The sequence below is a fragment of the Stigmatopora nigra genome, chromosome 22 (genome assembly GCF_051989575.1).
Source record: "Stigmatopora nigra isolate UIUO_SnigA chromosome 22, RoL_Snig_1.1, whole genome shotgun sequence".
Lineage (NCBI taxonomy): Eukaryota > Metazoa > Chordata > Actinopteri > Syngnathiformes > Syngnathidae > Stigmatopora > Stigmatopora nigra.
In genome coordinates this window covers 9,368,991-9,386,728 of record NC_135529.1, presented here as the reverse complement: position 1 = coordinate 9,386,728, position 17,738 = coordinate 9,368,991, and the positions used below count along the sequence as shown (strand labels likewise).

At 35.3% G+C, this 17,738-nt stretch overlaps 1 protein-coding gene and 1 long non-coding RNA gene across 2 annotated transcripts in view; one reads left to right on the top strand and one right to left on the bottom strand.

The window, feature by feature from the left end:
* Positions 1-268: 268 nt before the first annotated feature.
* The window catches only part of LOC144215898 (uncharacterized), a 51,649-nt gene continuing 34,179 nt past the window's right edge, over positions 269-17,738 (bottom strand). Inside the window, exons 6-7 of the long non-coding RNA XR_013330524.1 lie at positions 8,191-8,274; positions 269-409 (exon numbers count right to left, since the gene is read on the bottom strand). This is a non-coding gene — a long non-coding RNA (uncharacterized LOC144215898). The remainder of the gene's footprint in view (positions 410-8,190; positions 8,275-17,738) is intronic.
* LOC144215523 (5-hydroxytryptamine receptor 7-like) lies at positions 9,461-16,917 on the top strand. The gene is made up of 2 exons (XM_077744526.1): positions 9,461-9,537; positions 14,046-16,917. The coding sequence occupies exons 1-2, from the start codon at positions 9,461-9,463 to the stop codon at positions 14,782-14,784; spliced, it is 816 nt and encodes a 271-aa protein (XP_077600652.1). The 3' UTR covers positions 14,785-16,917.

Genomic DNA, 17,738 nt, shown 5'->3' with positions numbered 1-17,738 from the left:
AGTTCTGGGGCCTGGGGTTCGATTCCAGGTGGGTTTTCACTGTGTTCTCTCTGGGCTTGCATGGGTTTTCTCTGGGTACCGTATTTTCAGGACTATAAGGCGCACTACATTATGAGGTGCACCCTCAACGAATGACATTTTAATTTTTTTTTACATATATAAAGCACACTGGATTATAAGGCGCCCTGTCTATTTTGGAGAAAATTTCAGACTTTTAAGTGCGCCTTATAGTCCTGAAAATACGGTTTCATCCCCAAAAAAGATGCAGGTTAGCCTGGTTGAACACTGAATTGGAACTAGCTACAAGTGATAAGTTGTCCGTCTTCTGGTGACCTGCTATTGGCTGGCCACTAATTTAGGGTGTCCCCCGCCTGAAGTCAGCTAGGATGGGCTCCAGCACCCCCTGACCCTGGTGAGGATAAGTGGTTTGGAAAATGAATGGATGTATATTTGTATTGGATCCTATGGTGACAAATAAGCCGGCTATGGGTGTTGAAATTTATAATGAAAAGTCAAGAGATTACGGTTTAGATTAATCCAAACGTGACATCAAATCTTGTAATGTTGCTGAATGAAAATGTGCCGCGTGAACGCAAGGACGCATGTGAGTGTGGGAGAAGGTCATCCAGCCAGTGTGATTTGTTCAAGATTGGTAGCCAGTCATTTCTCATTAAAGGCACATTACGGAACTAATGGACATGATAACAGAAGGATAACAGCTTTTTGTTGAATTTTAAAATGAATCAGTGTTGGGCACAGGTGTCAAAGTGGTGGCCCGCGGCCCAAATCTGGCCCACCATATCATTTTGTGTGGCCCGAGAACGTAAATCATGAGTGCCGACTTTCTGTTTTAGAATTAAATTAAAATGGAGATTATAGATGTATATTATATTTCCTGATATTCCTCTTTTAAATCAATAATTGTATTTTTTTAATGATTTTTTTCTGTTTTTAGTTTAAAAATCATTTTGTAAAATCTAAAAATATAGAATTTTTTTTAATTTTCCACTTTAATATGGAACATAATGATTAAAAGATATTCTCCTTTACTAAGCAAAAAAAGCTCAAATAAACATTGTTTTAGATCTATAAAAAAAAAATAATTAGGGCTTTTCATCCAGTTCTTTAAATCCATTTATAAAATAAAAAATCTAAATATTATATCTAAAATGGGCTATTTTATGGAGTTAGCAACATGGACATGCAATGACAGGATTCTTTGTTTTGGATGAGTAAGTTGGTAGGAATGTATTATGTCAGTCTTTGTGAGTTTGTTAATGTTATAGACATGGTGGAGCCAGATCCGTCGTGTATAGCCCCAATAAATATTTAATCTTAAGGCTTACATAGATGTTTTTTCGAGAGCACTCTGGCGCAATTCATGATTTTCTGACCTTCCAAGTTTAGAATCTAATCACAGCCATATAATACAACTGCAATCCCAAGCGAATTGCCAAGTCTGGGCTCCCAATAACAGCCACCACCACTATGTTAACATTAAGTTAGTACTTTTATCAGCTATGAACGTGCGTCATCTAAACGCGATTTCACTGTGGCTGTTTGTGTAGAAGAATTTTATGACATTTTAAACACGCTTGGTTTGTTTGATAACTGACTAGAGCTGCTATGGTTTCAGGGTAATTCATTGACTTGGGTGGGATGGCCATTTATTTGGTGTGAAAGTGTTCTTCACATCACATCATTTGCCTGCAATGGTGTCTTCCTTTTAATTATGAATTTTTTCTCTCCCTCATACATTTTATATCATTGGAAGGACATTTTCTGCAAATGGCAGTTCTGTGCACTTAAGGGGGGTTAGGAGAGGTTATAAAATGAAGAAAATCTCTATAGGAGAAATTGTTTGCCAATGGTCGGTAGAGTGTTCACATGGAAATGGTTCGACATAGAAAAGCTTGAGCAAAATGTGTTTGTTTTATTATTTTTAGGTTACAATTTACCGTATTTTGCTGTTTAATATACCCGGGTATATTAAATGGCAGGGGTATATTAAATGTCGGGTATATGAAATGGCAGGGGTATATTAAATGTCGGGTATATGAAATGGCAGGGGTATATTAAATGGCGCACAAACAGGAAGGTACGATCCACTACGCCACAGGTGTCTAAGTAATGGCCCGGGGGCCAAATCTGGCCCACTACATCATTTTGTGTGGCCCAAGAAAGTAAATCATGAGTTTCTATTTAAAGATCAAATTCAAATGATGATAGATGTACATTATATTTCCTGATTTTACCCTTTTTTTAAAAAAAAAATCATTGTTTTCTATTGTGTTTCTAGTTCAAAAAGTATTTTGTAAAATCTAAAAATAAATATATAAATATTTTCCCTTTTCCACTTAAAAAAATATTTAGTTTGCATTTGAAATAAAAAAAAATGATTGAGAGACATTTTCCATTACTAAGAAAAAAAGATCAATAAACATTGCTTTAGATCCATAAAAACAGCTCTTTTAATCCAATTTTATTATTATTTATTAAATGGCAGGGGGTATATTAAATGGCGCACAAACGGGAGGCTCAAAAAAGCAAAAATCATTTAATATATCCGGGTATATTAAACGGCAAAATACAGTAGTTTTGCCACCATGAGTCGACTTATCGACAAATATCGCCTTAGAATCCAAAACTCCAAAATATAATTTTTCATATCTATCTTGATCCTCTTCTCGTTTCTCTTATAACTCTTCCGTCTTCATTGGCTTTTATTCTTTGCTTCTATCTACTTGAATTTATATTTCTTGTGAATTTGGTTGGAAAGAAGTGTCCTTGAGTCTCAAGGCACTTTAAAATAAAGTGTATTATTGTTAATCATGTATCCAAATGGATCGACAACTTCTTTTATCGTCTTTTAACAAACATTGGGTTCTCATCGGGATGTTAATAGTGGTGGCGAGAACCTTGGCTAACATAAACGACATGTCACAGCCGCTTGTTAAGTCGTTCTTTTAAAAGACATTTGCCGCGACTGTGCTTCAATTCGGCGTCCTTTTGTCGATAATGAGAGTGTTAGCTACCCTTGCTATTAACTCAGTGGCGAGAATCAATGAGTGCAAACATTAGCGTGCATGTTCATCTCTTGTAATTATTCGGTGAGCGGAGTGTAGTCAAGTTCCTTAGGATAGGCTAAATTACAGGTGTCAAAGTGGCGGCCCGGGGGCCAAATCTGGCCCTCCGCATCATTTTGTGCGGCCCGGGAAAGTAAATGATGAGTGCTGACTTTCTGTTTTAGGATCAAATTAAAATAAAGAGTATAGATGTACATTAAATGTCCTGATTTTCCCCCTTTTATATCAATAATTGTAATTTTTAATCCATTTTTCCTGTGTTTTTAGTTCAAAAATCATTTTGTAAAATCTAAAAATATATGAAAAAACACTAAAATATACATTGTTTTAGATCTGTATAAAAAACTGAATATTCAGGGATTTTAATCCAGTTCTTTTAATCCATTTATACAAAAAATATTTAAATATTATATCCAAAATGATCCAGTCCACATGAAATCGAGTTGACGTTAACGCGGCCAGCGAACTAACCCGAGTCTGACACCCTTGGGCTAAATAAACAAATTGCAATAAAAATATACAATACAATGAGATCAGAACTGCAATCTTAATTGGCGCAGTACTGTACAATAATTGCCTTAGCGGGTAAAATGTACTTTCATGGCAATCATCGTTAAGTACATTCAGATTCTAAAGTACAAAGACATTATATGGTTGTCTTCAAAAGAAGAAATGAATTCCCATTAACATTGTATTATATTCTCCATACATTTAAAGAAAGATTGACATGTATGTACTCCATTCTGACCCTTTAAAAAGTTCAAATCCGTTTTGGTTTCATTTTTTTTTTTATCTTCCCTGTGAGTAATATGTTACACTTTAAATAATTCAAAAGTCAAACATAAATGATTGATTCAAAACAGTGGGTAGAGAGGATGATTTTTTTTTTTTTTTGGGGTTACCGGTCGTTCCTTAGATGTCTAAGAAAAGTCGTGTTAACGGAAGGTAGGACGACCAAGTCGAGAAAAAAGAATCACTTAAGTAAAAAGTAGAAGTTGGAGATTCTAGTTTCATAGGCAGCGTAAGTGCGGTGTTCTATAAATCGCATGTGAGTGGATTTTCATTTTAGCGCAAAAGTACATGTACTTCGAAATTGGTTTGTTTTACTACCGTATTTTCATGACTATAAGGCGCACCGCATTATAAGGTGCACCCTCAATGAATGACATTTTTTCCATATATAAGGCGCACGGTATTACAAGGCGCACTGTCTATTTTGGAGAAAATGTAAGACTTTTAAGTGCGCTTTATAGTGGTGAAATTACGATAATTGCTATTGACTTCCAGGTATGAAGCACTCACTACTTTACAGTCACCTCTAGAGCCAGCCATTGTTGATGTTTTGGATTTTTTTTGTACAAAATCTTGCAGTGGGGGAGGAGCTATATGATGGAAGATTTTGTAAACTAAGATGGCATCTGCATATTTAACAGTATTGTTTCAGTTCAGGCATTTGTGTTTTTTTAATATCCGACAGTGGTGTTTTTTCGTTTTGTTTTTTCCATATATAAGGCGCACTGGATTATAAGGCGCACTGTCTATTTTGGAGAAAATTTAAGACTTTTAAGTGCGCCTTATAGTCCTGAAAATACGGTATATCTAGTGTCAAAGGAAGTACTTTGGCTTCATGTTTTATTATGATTTCTTTTTTTGGGGGGGGGCGACCACTAACTGTCCCTATAGCGAATGTAGCTTGGGAATATCCACACACACAAAACACACACACATGACCTGACATGGCTGACGCATCCTCAGGTAATTTGATGTGACGCCCAACTCTGCTCTCAGGCATTTTTCTTTCAAACTTCTACCTTTAGATGGATTAGGTTCTCCCAGCAAACTAACACGATCCGATCAAAGGCAGTTCATGTTTGCGAAAGAATTCTTTGAAAAAAGGGCTTCATGTGTGTGTGTACGTGTATTTTTTTTAGTCAGGAAATACAATATTATTGTGCCGGAATCCTAGGGATCACAAGCATAGTTAATGCGACAAAGTCGTCGCTATTTCATGCTGAGTACACTTCCAACTTCAAAGCGACCATTCAATTGAATTCCATCTGTGCCAGTTTGCTGGTGGCTATCCTTTGCAAAGTTTGTGTCAATGAATATTTTCAAATCCCATCAAATAAAAAAATGGTTGGGGGAAGGCATTTTGCTGGTTAATCATTGATAAGTGCTGCTTGTACTTCAAACTGAAGTTGTTTTCTCTTCTGTTTGACTACCGGTTTGGCTTTTACGATTACAAAATAACCTGAAGTCAAATAATTTATGTGTGTGTGTACGTGTGTATGTGTGTGTGTGGTTGTTTCAGATGTGTAAATTTGAATATGCTGGCAATCTGCTTTGGGAAAGTAGTTTCCTCATTAAAAAACCTTTTCTTGTCTTCCTAGGAAATATTTAGTATAGTATTTATATTAAAGTATTGCTACTTTTGACATATATTCCATTTTTAGGAGTGTAAAAATAATTTGGGGAATGCAGATTTAGGAAAATACCTTTTAGACATAAATAAGTAGGTAATAAATAAGTTAATATATAAAAAAATACAAAAATATGTATAGATAAATACATAAGTAAGCATGTTGCTGGAAAAAAAGAAAGAAAACATAAAAATACATACATATATATATATATATATATATATATATATATATATATATATATATATATATATATATATATATATATATATATATTTAGATACACACACACACACACACATATATATATATATATATATATATATATATATATATATATATATATATATATATATATATATATATATATCCATATATCCACATATATACATATATAGATATATATATATAGATACACATATATAGATATATATCCACATATATACATATATGTATATAGATATATTTATATATATGTATAAATAAATACATAAATAAGCGTGTTACTGAAATATATATACATTGTCAGGCGTGTAAAAATAATTTTAAATGCATATTTTCCCATCAGATTTTCTATTTTTATATTTACTCTCAGTTGAGAGAGAGAGTTTTAAAGGCATTCAGTTAGTTCTTCCTGTTACTGTTGACCTTCCCCTTTTCAGTTGATTCTAAACCACAGAATTTGTTACCGTACTCGCATTTTCTCATGAAAACAACTGCGCATTTGAAAATGATGCCAGGAAAGAACTTTGTATCTGTTGTTGATGTGTCAGCGAAAACCACATACTTGCTCTTAGTTGTTTAAGTCTTACTTTGAGTTTGTGTACATTCTATGTCTGATAAAGGTTTTTTTTTTTAGAGAAAAATAAATAGAACGACCGCACAGAAGTACAATAGGAATGTTCCTTTCTATTATGAAACTTGACATGGAGGAAGATGGATTACTAATAACCAGGAAGAATAAAAAAGGGTGAAGTGCTTAGTGACTTTTGTATTACACAAAACAAGCTTCAAGTTTGGTATTACAATGATGGAATCCATTATTAGTCCATACTAAACACGAGGCTAGTGAGTGGTTTTAAATTGGGTGAGATAATGGATTTTTGTGTAGACTTTTTGATAAAGAAAGATACATTGCCTTCCTAAGTGAGGGCTCTTAGGCAAAGGTGTTCATTTTTAAAGTCATATATATTTGAATACAACATTATGGGAGTATATTTTATTAATATTGTTGAAGTATATAATGTAAATTTGAATAGATTGGGGTAAGATAGAAGTTTAAAAATAGGTGTGAGGATCGTTTTGTGTTTAGGGCGTAAGAAATTAGATGTTTTATTCATAAGATTGAACATAGTTTGTATTCCAGTGGGGAAATTATCTAATCTATTGATAAGTTCTACTTGTGTAAGTCATTGCAAATTAGAAGTGACCTCTAAATCTACGGAATATTAAATTCACTTGGGTCTGAAATGATATTATACAGTCAATTAGCAATTGCCCTTTCACTATTATTAACTCCTCTTGTATCAAATTGTTACCAATTTATCAAATGTCCAAATAATTATTTTTACACTAATGGAATTAAACTACAAAACAAAGAGAAAATCTTCCAAGGACAGAAAAAAGTCCAAAAAAAACCACAACCAAAATAGCTCAGTTTATCACATTAGATTAGTCTTCAGTTATAATTTTATCAATGTAAAACATAATGGAAATTCTCCATAGTTTCTTACATTGTTGATTTGCATTGTGGAATAACTTAAAAGTGGAATTGTGGCTTTGGTTAGTTTCATGGTAATTAGAGAATGTGGTGTTCTGTCGGGTCATTTTGTAGCCTGGTTTTGCTGTCACGGTTCAAATAATGAAGGCACATTTAAATGAAGGAGTTCAGACAGGAACTCAATTAGTTTACATTTAAAAGCCATAAGGAGCATGACGACAATTACAATAATAACCACAAGTCTAGCGGCCTGCTCGATGAGGGGTTAGCCGGGCAAAGGGTGTCAGACTCGGATTAGTTCGCGAGCCACTTTAACGTCAACTCGATATCACGTGGGCTGGACCATTTTAGATATCATATTTAGATATTTTTTTTAATAAATGGATTAAATGAACTGGATTAAAAACCCAGAATATTCATTTTTTATGGATCTAAAGCAATGTTTATTTTAGCTTTTTTAAATATATTTTTTTGATTTTACAAAATGATTTTTGAACTAAAAACACAGAAAAAAATTGATTAAAATATGAGAATTATTTATTTAAAAGGGGGAAAATCAGGAAATATAATATACATCTATACTCTTCATTTGAATTTGATCCTAAAATAGAAAATCGGCATTCATGATTTACTTTCTTGGGCCGCACAAAATGATGCAGCGGGCCAGATTTGGCCCTCAAGCCGTCACTTTGACACCAGTGCTCTAAATTGTATGAATGTGACGGTTGTCCTTTGTCTCCTTGTGCCCTGTGATTGGCTGGGATAGGCTCTAGCACCCCCACCAAGTTCAGAAAATGAATCAAATCTATTGAGCCATTCTTTGTAAGGCTTATCCTCATACAGTTTACAGTTCTTCTAGATCTTATCCTAGCTGACTTTGAGCAAAAATACTGACCCGACAGGAGAAGAGAAGATGGACGATGCAAAAAATCATCATCATAAAAGAAAAATAAATCAAACTTACCAACTTTGTTGTGGAAATGACGAGATTCATGCGATGAAAACGGCAGGAATCTTGATCAAATAAATGCCTTCAGTGTGTGCTGCACTAAAACATCAGAAAACAAAAAAGGGACGTATTTTATAGCTTTCCAGCCATAGATTCGTCTCCACTACCCTGAAATGATTTGTTTTTTTATATCTTGTACATGGAAGTGCATATAACAAGCTCAATAGAACAACAATCACACCTGAATAGTCGTCCTTGAGTTTACTGCTCGAGCTTCAGTGACCTTTACTAAATTGGATCGGTCTCACCAGTGTTACTCAATTGTTGTCACAGCTGTGTTTACTTCTCTGAAATGCGACGCCATTTGCCAGTTCGTCTTTTAAACTAATGCATGTGAAGATAAATCTGGTCAATGCGGGAAAAATGCTTTCATAGCTGACTAACGATGAATTATTTTCTTTTTCTTGCGACACAGAATTGGCATAAACATCAGAATATGTTCTCCTATTAAAAAAACGTGTGATCAGTCATCGTTTTTTTGGTGTGTGCGACAGAAACATAGATTCTATTTCCATATTTTGTATGTTGATTGATGAGATTGGTGGCAAAAATCGTTGTGTTTAATGTATTTCGTTCCGCAATGTTGCAGTCTCTCTCGTCTGTCTTGTTTTATGTAATCAACTAGTTCATGTTTTTCATTTTTTTTTGGACAGCATATTTCTCTATCAATGCTTTTATTCAATATTCATCCTATTATGACACAATCCACCGCAAAGTAGGACAAGATTAACAACTACAAAGTGGAAAAGTAGAGCACGATTTTAGGGGGAAATAAATGGACTTTTTTTGAATAGAGTTTTAATGAGATGCTTGAGTTTATTTTTATCATACGGGCAGTCAAAAAACTGTTTTTTTAATATTAAATGAGATATAACAAATAACTTATGTTAGTGTATTATTCAACTACAGTGGTACCTCAAGATACGAGCTTAAGGCGTTCCGGGACTGAGTTCTTAGGTCGATTTACTCGTAACTCAAACGTTTCCCATAGAAATGAACTAAAAACCAATTAATAGCTGTTTTGCATGGCAGCGTGCTTGTAACATAAGAGGCCAGAGGAAAAAAATCTAACTTGCCTTCCCTCTAGAATGACATTCATAGGCCGCCTTAAACAAAAGAAAAGTGTTTTTTTTTATTTTTTGGGATATCTCCTGAGACTTGGGGACATATTCATATAGAGGCCTCAGGGAATGTCCTGTCACAGAGCAACAGTGTGGCCAAACTAATGGAGAGTTTCATTACTTCCACTGGACGACCATCTAGGAGTCCAGTCAAGCAAATTATTCTCTACACCGTCACGCTGTAATCGGTCACAGTGCGCAACAGCCTCCAGTCTCTGGGGCTATCTCTCAAACCTTTTATGTCTGAGAGGGAATACTTGGTGAAATATTTACTCAGCTGTGGTTGGTTTTGGGTGGCTGTGTGGTAAATTTAGAACTGCAAAAAAAGAAGAAGAATGGGACTGGAAGGGAGGCTTTACTTTTTCAACTCGGAACTTTTGACCCAGTGAGGTCATGGTTCATTTGTATGGCTTTAGTTTGGGTGGCGTTGGGATCGATGCTAACCATCTAACACGGGTATATTTGACTGACTAGAGTTAAGTGCTAAAACAACCACATTTTTTGGTGACACGTTTTTTTGTTTCTTGGGAAAAGCGGTTTTCGGCAAAATATTTGGCGAAAATTTTGATATGTTTTTGTCACTTGGTCAAAGGGGTTTTCAGTAAAATATTTGGCGAAAATACGGCGCGTATTAATGATTTTTTAGCTAAAATTATAGATTTTTTGGCCAAAATTATATATTTTTTGCTAAAATTATAGATTTTTTTTTGCTAAAATTATAGATTTTTTTTTGCTAAAATTAAAGATTTTTTGCTAAAATTATAGATTATTTTTAAACATTTTGCGCCACAGCAATTAAATTTAATGGAAAAGGGCACAGTGCACGTACGCCAGTGACATCACTTGTTAACAACTGTCGTTTTCTAAACAACTACCAAATTGAATTAAAAACACGGGTATATTTGCCTTCAGTTTATTGCCAAAACAACCAAATTGTTTGGCCACGCGTTATTTGTCACTTGGTCAAAGTGGTTTTCGGTAAAATATTTGGCGAAAATACGTCACCTATTAACCATTTTTGATAAAATTATTGAATTATTTTTTAAACATTTCCCGCCCCAGATAATAAACTAAATAGACAGCAAAATTGAATTAAAACTGGGTTTTTTTGGGCGCTTTTTTTGGTTTATTTTTCCAAGAAAGGAACTATGCATCGGTTATAGTTCCTTTTTTGGAAAAATAAACCAAAAAAAGCGCCCAAAAAACCCTGTTTTAATTATACTTTGCTGTTGTTTTATTTTGGATTAGCAAAATCCAATCTATCGAATTCAGTTAACCTACAAATATAGCAATACTCCGACTTTAAGGGTAAATCAATTTTCTAGTATATTCTAATAGATCCTTGTATATGTTTATAAATACGATCTAAGATCAAAGTATATAGTATACAGTATATATGTCTTTAATAATAGATGTAGGCACTATTTCTTTGGGGGACTGTCAATTATTGAGTCAAATCTGGCTTCATCCCTAATCTATACAGGCAACTTTCTGTACACAACAGCCAATCATTTTGATGCATTGCGCATGATATTGCCTCCAAGGAAAATGCAAAGGCGGAATCTAAATGTTGATTCATTAGATTTCCTGAGTAAATAAATCCCCAACTGGTTTAAATGTTGGAAAAACTGACAGCAAATCATCAAATCCATTACAGATAGTCACACTTTTTTTTATCACAGTTGAATAATGACATTGAATAAGGTATTTTGTACCGCAGGCAAATAAGCAGAAGCTAGCAAGGACATCAGTCTCTGTTTCCCTGTCATGAAAATTTGAGAATGAGTGAATGAAATATCCCTCCGTATTTGTCACCTTCCCTTCGGATCATTTCTTTGTGAACATTTTGAAAGCGAAATAAGCTCGGAGGAACTTTTCATCTCGACTCGATTTACTTTTTGACCTTTAACGAGAAGGGTTGAGCAAAAGATGGGAGAGGCAACCAGCCACTTAGTATCTCTCAGGGATATTTCAACCAATACTCATATTTTCCGGTAGTGTAAACCTTCATTGTGTCTTTATTTTTTCCTCAATTTCACTCTTCAGCTGCTACGGACTATGAGAGACCTCTAATCCATTTTTGACTACCACCTTCAATCACATTGAATAGGTTCATAAATAACCTAAATGTCACCCCTTCACAATTCTTAGACTTTTTTTCACTCCCACTTGCAAATGGCTGTATTGACTCTTAATGTATAAAAAGATATTGAACTTTTTTTTTTTTTTTGCTGGCATGGCCATGAGCAAAACTGTTATAAATGCATTCGTATTATCGGCAGCAAGGAGCGTGGGTGTAAATTTAAAAAGAAGAAGGAATGGTTCTCTGTTTTAAATGTCATATTATCAACTAAAGAGTAATTTCTGGTGGTATTTACGACTTGTCTAAAGCCACTTGGGATAAGATATAGCTCATAAAATGACTCTGAACAGGATAATAGAAAATCAAATACAGTGGTACCTTGACATACGAGCAATTTGAGATACGAGTATAGTTTGGAGCAAATATTTATCTTGAGATAGGAGAAAATTTTTGAGCAAATATTTATTTTGAGATATGAGACAAATTTGGTGCAAATATCTATTCTGAGATACAAGTAAAATTTTGAGCAAATATTTATCTTGAGATACGAGACAAATTTGGAGCAAATATTTATCTTGAGATACGAGAAAATTTTTGAGCAAATATTTATTTTGAGGTACGAGACAAATTTGGAGCAAATATTTTGAGATACGAGACAAATTTGGAGCAAATATTTATCTTGAGATACGAGAAAATTTGGAGCAAATATTTATCTTGAGATACGAGACAAATTTGGTGAAAATAATTATCTTGAGAAACGAGTAAAATTTTGAGTAAATATTTATCTTGAGATTAAAAATAAGTTCAATTATTGATTTAAAAGGGGTAAAATCAAGAAATTTAACATCTATACACTTCATTTGAATTTGATCCTAAAACAGAAAGTCGTCACTCATAATTTACTTTCTCGGGCCACACAAAATGATGCGGCGGGCCAGATTTGGCCGCCACTTTGACACCTGTGTGCTAACCACTCGCACCACTCGCATCTACAAATTATAAATTATTTTAAAGTGACATCAGATTTCATGTCATATTAACATTTATACTATATATAAAATGGATTTGATGTGTATAACAGTTTTTTTGATTGTTTAAATACACCTGGGACTATTTTGAAGACAATTTGGAGCATCTCCATAGATTTCCAAGAAAATAAAAATAACGTCCGAGGGTGTTTCAGTCCACGTGAATGAAGTCATGCTTTTGAAGGCTTTTTCTTTTAAACCGGAACATAAACTCCACTAAAACAAACATAAATATTCTGCTTTGCTGAATGATTCATTGAAGAACGCTGAAGGCATACAACCAAAACATGGCGAGAGCAACATACAGTCATATGCGCCCTACCCAACATAGCAGCTATTTCCCCAGCTTTTTTCAAGCTTTGTGGCACCATTGTTTTTTTTCTCTTCACACTTCAAACGCAATTTGAATCCACGGCGGTGCTTACTTGATTGACGGCTCCCCTTTCAGTAGCTACATTCCGTCCAAGTTACAAAATTACAGCTAATAGCACAATTACAGCTTACACGAGTTCTCTTTTTTTGTTTGAAAGGACACAATGCCACGACAGTGCACTTAAAGTAAATTGCGGGGATTTTTTTTCTCAATATAAATTCATGGAATGCTTTGACCCTGACAATTAAATCAATGCTACCACATATCTCAAAGTGAAGAGTTAAACTTTTTTTTTTACCTAGAGGTGTATTTAGGGATTGGATTCATTTATAATCAACCCTACCTGATGTAAATAATAATGGGTAATCATACCCAGAAATTATGACAATTAGGCTTTTGTCGAGTCAATGATAATGACAAAGCCTATGTCCGATTATTATTATTATTTTCACCAGGTAGAGTTGATTATAAATGTATCAAATCCCTAAAAAAAGGGTCCAACAAGTTTTGTTTATTCCGTTTATTTTTCATTTGTACTTGTACATTTTTGGATCACGTTAGAAATTCGAGTACAAAAGGTAAACAAAAGACCTCAGGCAGAGTTATTGTCATGTCTTCAGTTCTCGTCACTTGTTCATTGATTCCTGAGTATTTTTAGAATGTTGTCGAACTCAATTGTCTTCTAAAATCCACTGTACGAATTGGCCAATATTTCAACTAATTGGCCATTGTGCTTCAACTCGGAGCTTATTTTGTTAACACCAACTTGGGTACCAGGACGTTTGGTCGACGGACGTTTGGTCGACGGACACTTGGTTTCCGGACGTTTCGTTGAACGGACGTTTGGTCGACGGACAGCTCTCTCTCTCATGATTATAATTTTGAAAGCGAGAGATTACCTGGTTGATCGCTATCAACAGTAAACTCTCTCATGATTATAATTTTGAGAGCCAGCGAATCCGGCAACCAAACGTCCGTTCGACCAAACGTCCGTTCGACCAAACGTCCGTTCGACCAAACGTCCGTTCGACCAAACGTCCGCCGACCAAACGTCTGTCTACCAAACGTCCGCCGACCAAACGTCCGCCGACCAAACGTCCGTCGACCAAACGTCCGTCGACCAACCGTCCGTTCGACCAAACATCCGTCGACCAAACGTCCAGTCACGATCAACTTGTAATCCTGTTTCGGTGTCCTTCCAACAGGTATCTGGGGATCACCCGGCCCCTGACCTACCCGGCCCGCCAGAACGGTCAACTGATGGCGAAGATGATCCTGGGCGTGTGGCTGGTCTCGGCATCCATCACCCTCCCCCCCTTCTGCGGTTGGGCCCAAAACGTCCACACAGCCGGCGTGTGCCTGATCAGCCAAGACTTTGGCTACACCATTTATTCCACAGCCGTAGCCTTCTACATCCCCATGCTGGTTATGCTCTTCATGTATTACAAAATCTTCCGGGCAGCCCGCAAAAGTGGTGCCAAACACCGCTTCACTGACCTTTCCCGCCGCGAGCGGTTGGAAACGGTGACTAATGAGGCGCTCCGAATGCAAGGCCTGAAGCCTCCTGGTGTGGCGGAGGAGTGCGCCGCCTTGTCCCGACTGCTGAACCGTGAACGGAGAAACATCTCCATTTTCAAACGAGAGCAGAAAGCGGCTACGACGCTGGGGGTTATCGTGGGGGTCTTCACTGTGTGCTGGCTGCCATTTTTCATTCTGTCCACCGCCAGGCCCTTTATCTGTGGGGTGGTGTGCAGCTGTGTGCCCATCTGGCTAGAGCGCACGCTACTGTGGTTAGGTTACGCCAACTCCCTGATGAATCCCTTCATCTATGCCTTCTTTAACCGAGACCTGCGTTCTACGTATCGAGACCTTCTTCGCTGCAGATACCGAAACATCAACCGGAGACTGTCGGCGGTGGGCGTACACGAAGCCCTTAAGGTTTGAAGGAGTTTTGGCGCCGACCTTGATTTAGAGCGCCTTGATTTTGCCAAGGAACGGGTGGGCCTTGTACATAAAACTCATTCTGACAGGACGTGAATCACTGTCGCCGGCAAAATCTTTTCTAGGTTTCTTTGTGCGCCTGCGTCAGAGAGTTAGAGACTCGGTTCTGCTATTTTTGGCGAGAATCACGGAGCCAACTTGTGAAATATTCAGATCGGCGCTGCTTTTGAGCATTTACTGGCTGGCAAAAGCTGTGTTACATCATCTGCCATGGCGTGGTCTTCATAGATATGGAGGCTCATCAATTTCTGTATACTACGAAACCATGTTGGAAAAGGGAAATGTGTATGTCGAGGTCTTCTGTCGAACAAACCATGTGTATTTTATTGTGCACTCAAGTGTGGCCCGCATTTGTTTTTCTTAGAAGTCTTAGTTTCAAAGTGGTTGTTTCACTACATAAACGGATAAACCTAAATGTTTCATGCATTGTTTAGATTAAGGGTGTCAGACTCGGGTTGGCTCGCGAGCCGCATTAACGTCAACTTGATTTTACGTGGCCCGGCCCATTTTAGATATAATATTTACATTTTTTTTTTTAGAAATGGATTAAAATAATTGGATTAAAAGCCCTGAATATTCAGTTTTTTATAGATCTAAAACAATGTTTATTTTAGCTTTTTTTAAATATATTTTTAGATTTTACAAAATGATTTTTGAACTAAAAACACAGAAAAAATGGTTTAAAAATTACAATTATTGATTTAAAAGGGGAAAAATAAGGAAATTTAATATAAATCTATACTCTTTATTAAAATTTGATCCTAAAACAGAAAGTCAGCACTCATGATTTACTTTCTCGGGCCACACAAATTGATTGGGCGGGCCAGATTTAGCCCCCGGGCCGCCACTTGGACACCTGTGGTTTAGACTATGATGATGAAAGATGACATGGTTTCACAAATGATACAGTCTTTGGTTTGTGTGGTGTTTGCCTTAAAATAGCTGTCCCGCATTCATTCCCCTTTTTTTAAATGGGAACACATTCAATGTCACATTGCCCCATTTTATTTTTTTTCAACTGCTTTTCATTTTCAAACCACAGTTGTCTTGCTGACCTTGGCAAAAAATAGGCAAGTAAACTTGGTCTTATTAGATATTGTGATTTAGAGACGTGATTGCCAACTAGGTGAGTCGCGGTGCCATCTTGGATGGATTGCGGAAAGGTCATTAAAACCCTTAGGGACCCTCAGTCACGGTTTTACATGCAGTATGTCTATTGACATTGCACTTTACTATAAAGAAGAAATTGGCGCCAATATATTTATTATTGTACATGCTGTTGTCATATTCAACCATAGGTTGTTAAAAAAGTGCACGTTACACTTGTAAATGGGTATTTGTGTTTAAAAATGTGAGCTTTTCCACAGAAATCAGACGTTTTAAAATACAACAAACTCCCATGTGGCACATTAAAACTGTTCGGCTTAAGACAACCTTGATTTGACAGCGTTTTATGAATAAATGGGACAGGTTTAAAAAATATTTCATGATCTTGAATTTCCTCCAATTTTAAGGAGGAAAAATAGGATTACTTTGCTAATTTGGATTTCATTTTTTTGGTTGATTTTAAAGGTTGTCAAAAGCACAAAAACGATCAATTTATTTTTTTTTTTACCCGAATTTGTGGTTTCAGAGGAATGGTTCGCAAACAAAAAATTTGATTTTTAAAGGATATAGTTGATTTTTTTTGTAAAAAAATGTGACAAACTAGAGAATAAAAATGCCAAAATAAGAAATTAATGTGAGAGTCTTACACTGCTACTCTATCTTGTGTTTCTGATAAAATATAAAGACTTTTATGACAAACCTTTGTTCACTTGTACAAATTTGCATTGCGGGTCATTAGTTAAACTGTGTGTGCTAATTCTACCTCGACTTTGACAATACTGTACATTACCTCTAGGCTGATGTGACTCACTTTTGTTTTTTTTTTAAATCAACAGCTCTTTTTCAATCACTTCAAGTGCATCTCCAACTGCTCTGTAATTCTCCTCTTTCAACATTTTGTCATTATTATCTTTAGTGGAAAGTTATCTCCTAACTTTGTAAATAAAGAAACTCCTCGTCATAATGCCACTGTGACATTGAGTTATCAAAGTCATTTTGGATCATTATCATACTGCATAATATCAATTTGAGTACCCATAACTCGAGTTTATGAAGTCAAATTACCTACAAAAACATAACTTGACTTGTCTACCTAAAATCTAAAGTTAGCATGACTTATATAAAGTTGCTTTATGTTTATTTATTTATTATTATCACAATGATTCTGTTTCTTTCCAAATAGTAGCCATTTAATTTATGTGATAAATGTCGGGATTTTGTTGATATATTTCCTAACTTTGAGTATTTTTAGTCGTAATATACCGATATTTCTGTGTAGTCAACGTAAAAACTGTTTTTAGAGAAACTGGTTGTTAGTTTTATCAATAATTATATATATAATAATGCAATTTCTTAAGCGTCCTTCTAGGTCTGCATTTTGGGGTAAAGGTCAGTCCTATCTTCCTGTAAACAAAGTACTCGGTGACATGATAATACTATTACAAAATAATTCCAACACTAGTTCATGGAATCAATATGATAGGTTGATTTTACGTGGGCCGGACCATTTTAGATATAATATTGACATTTTTTTTCTATAAATGGATTAAAATAATTGGATTAAAAGCCCTGAATATTCTTTTTTTTTTTATAGATCTAAAACAATGTTTATTTTAGCTTTTTTAAAATATATTTTTAGATTTTACAAAATGATTTTTGAACTAAAAACACAGAAAAAATGGTTTAAAAATTACAATTATTGATTTAAAAGGGGGAAAATCAGGAAATTTAATATACATATATACTCCATTTTAATTTGATCCTAAAACAGAAAGTCGACACTCATGATT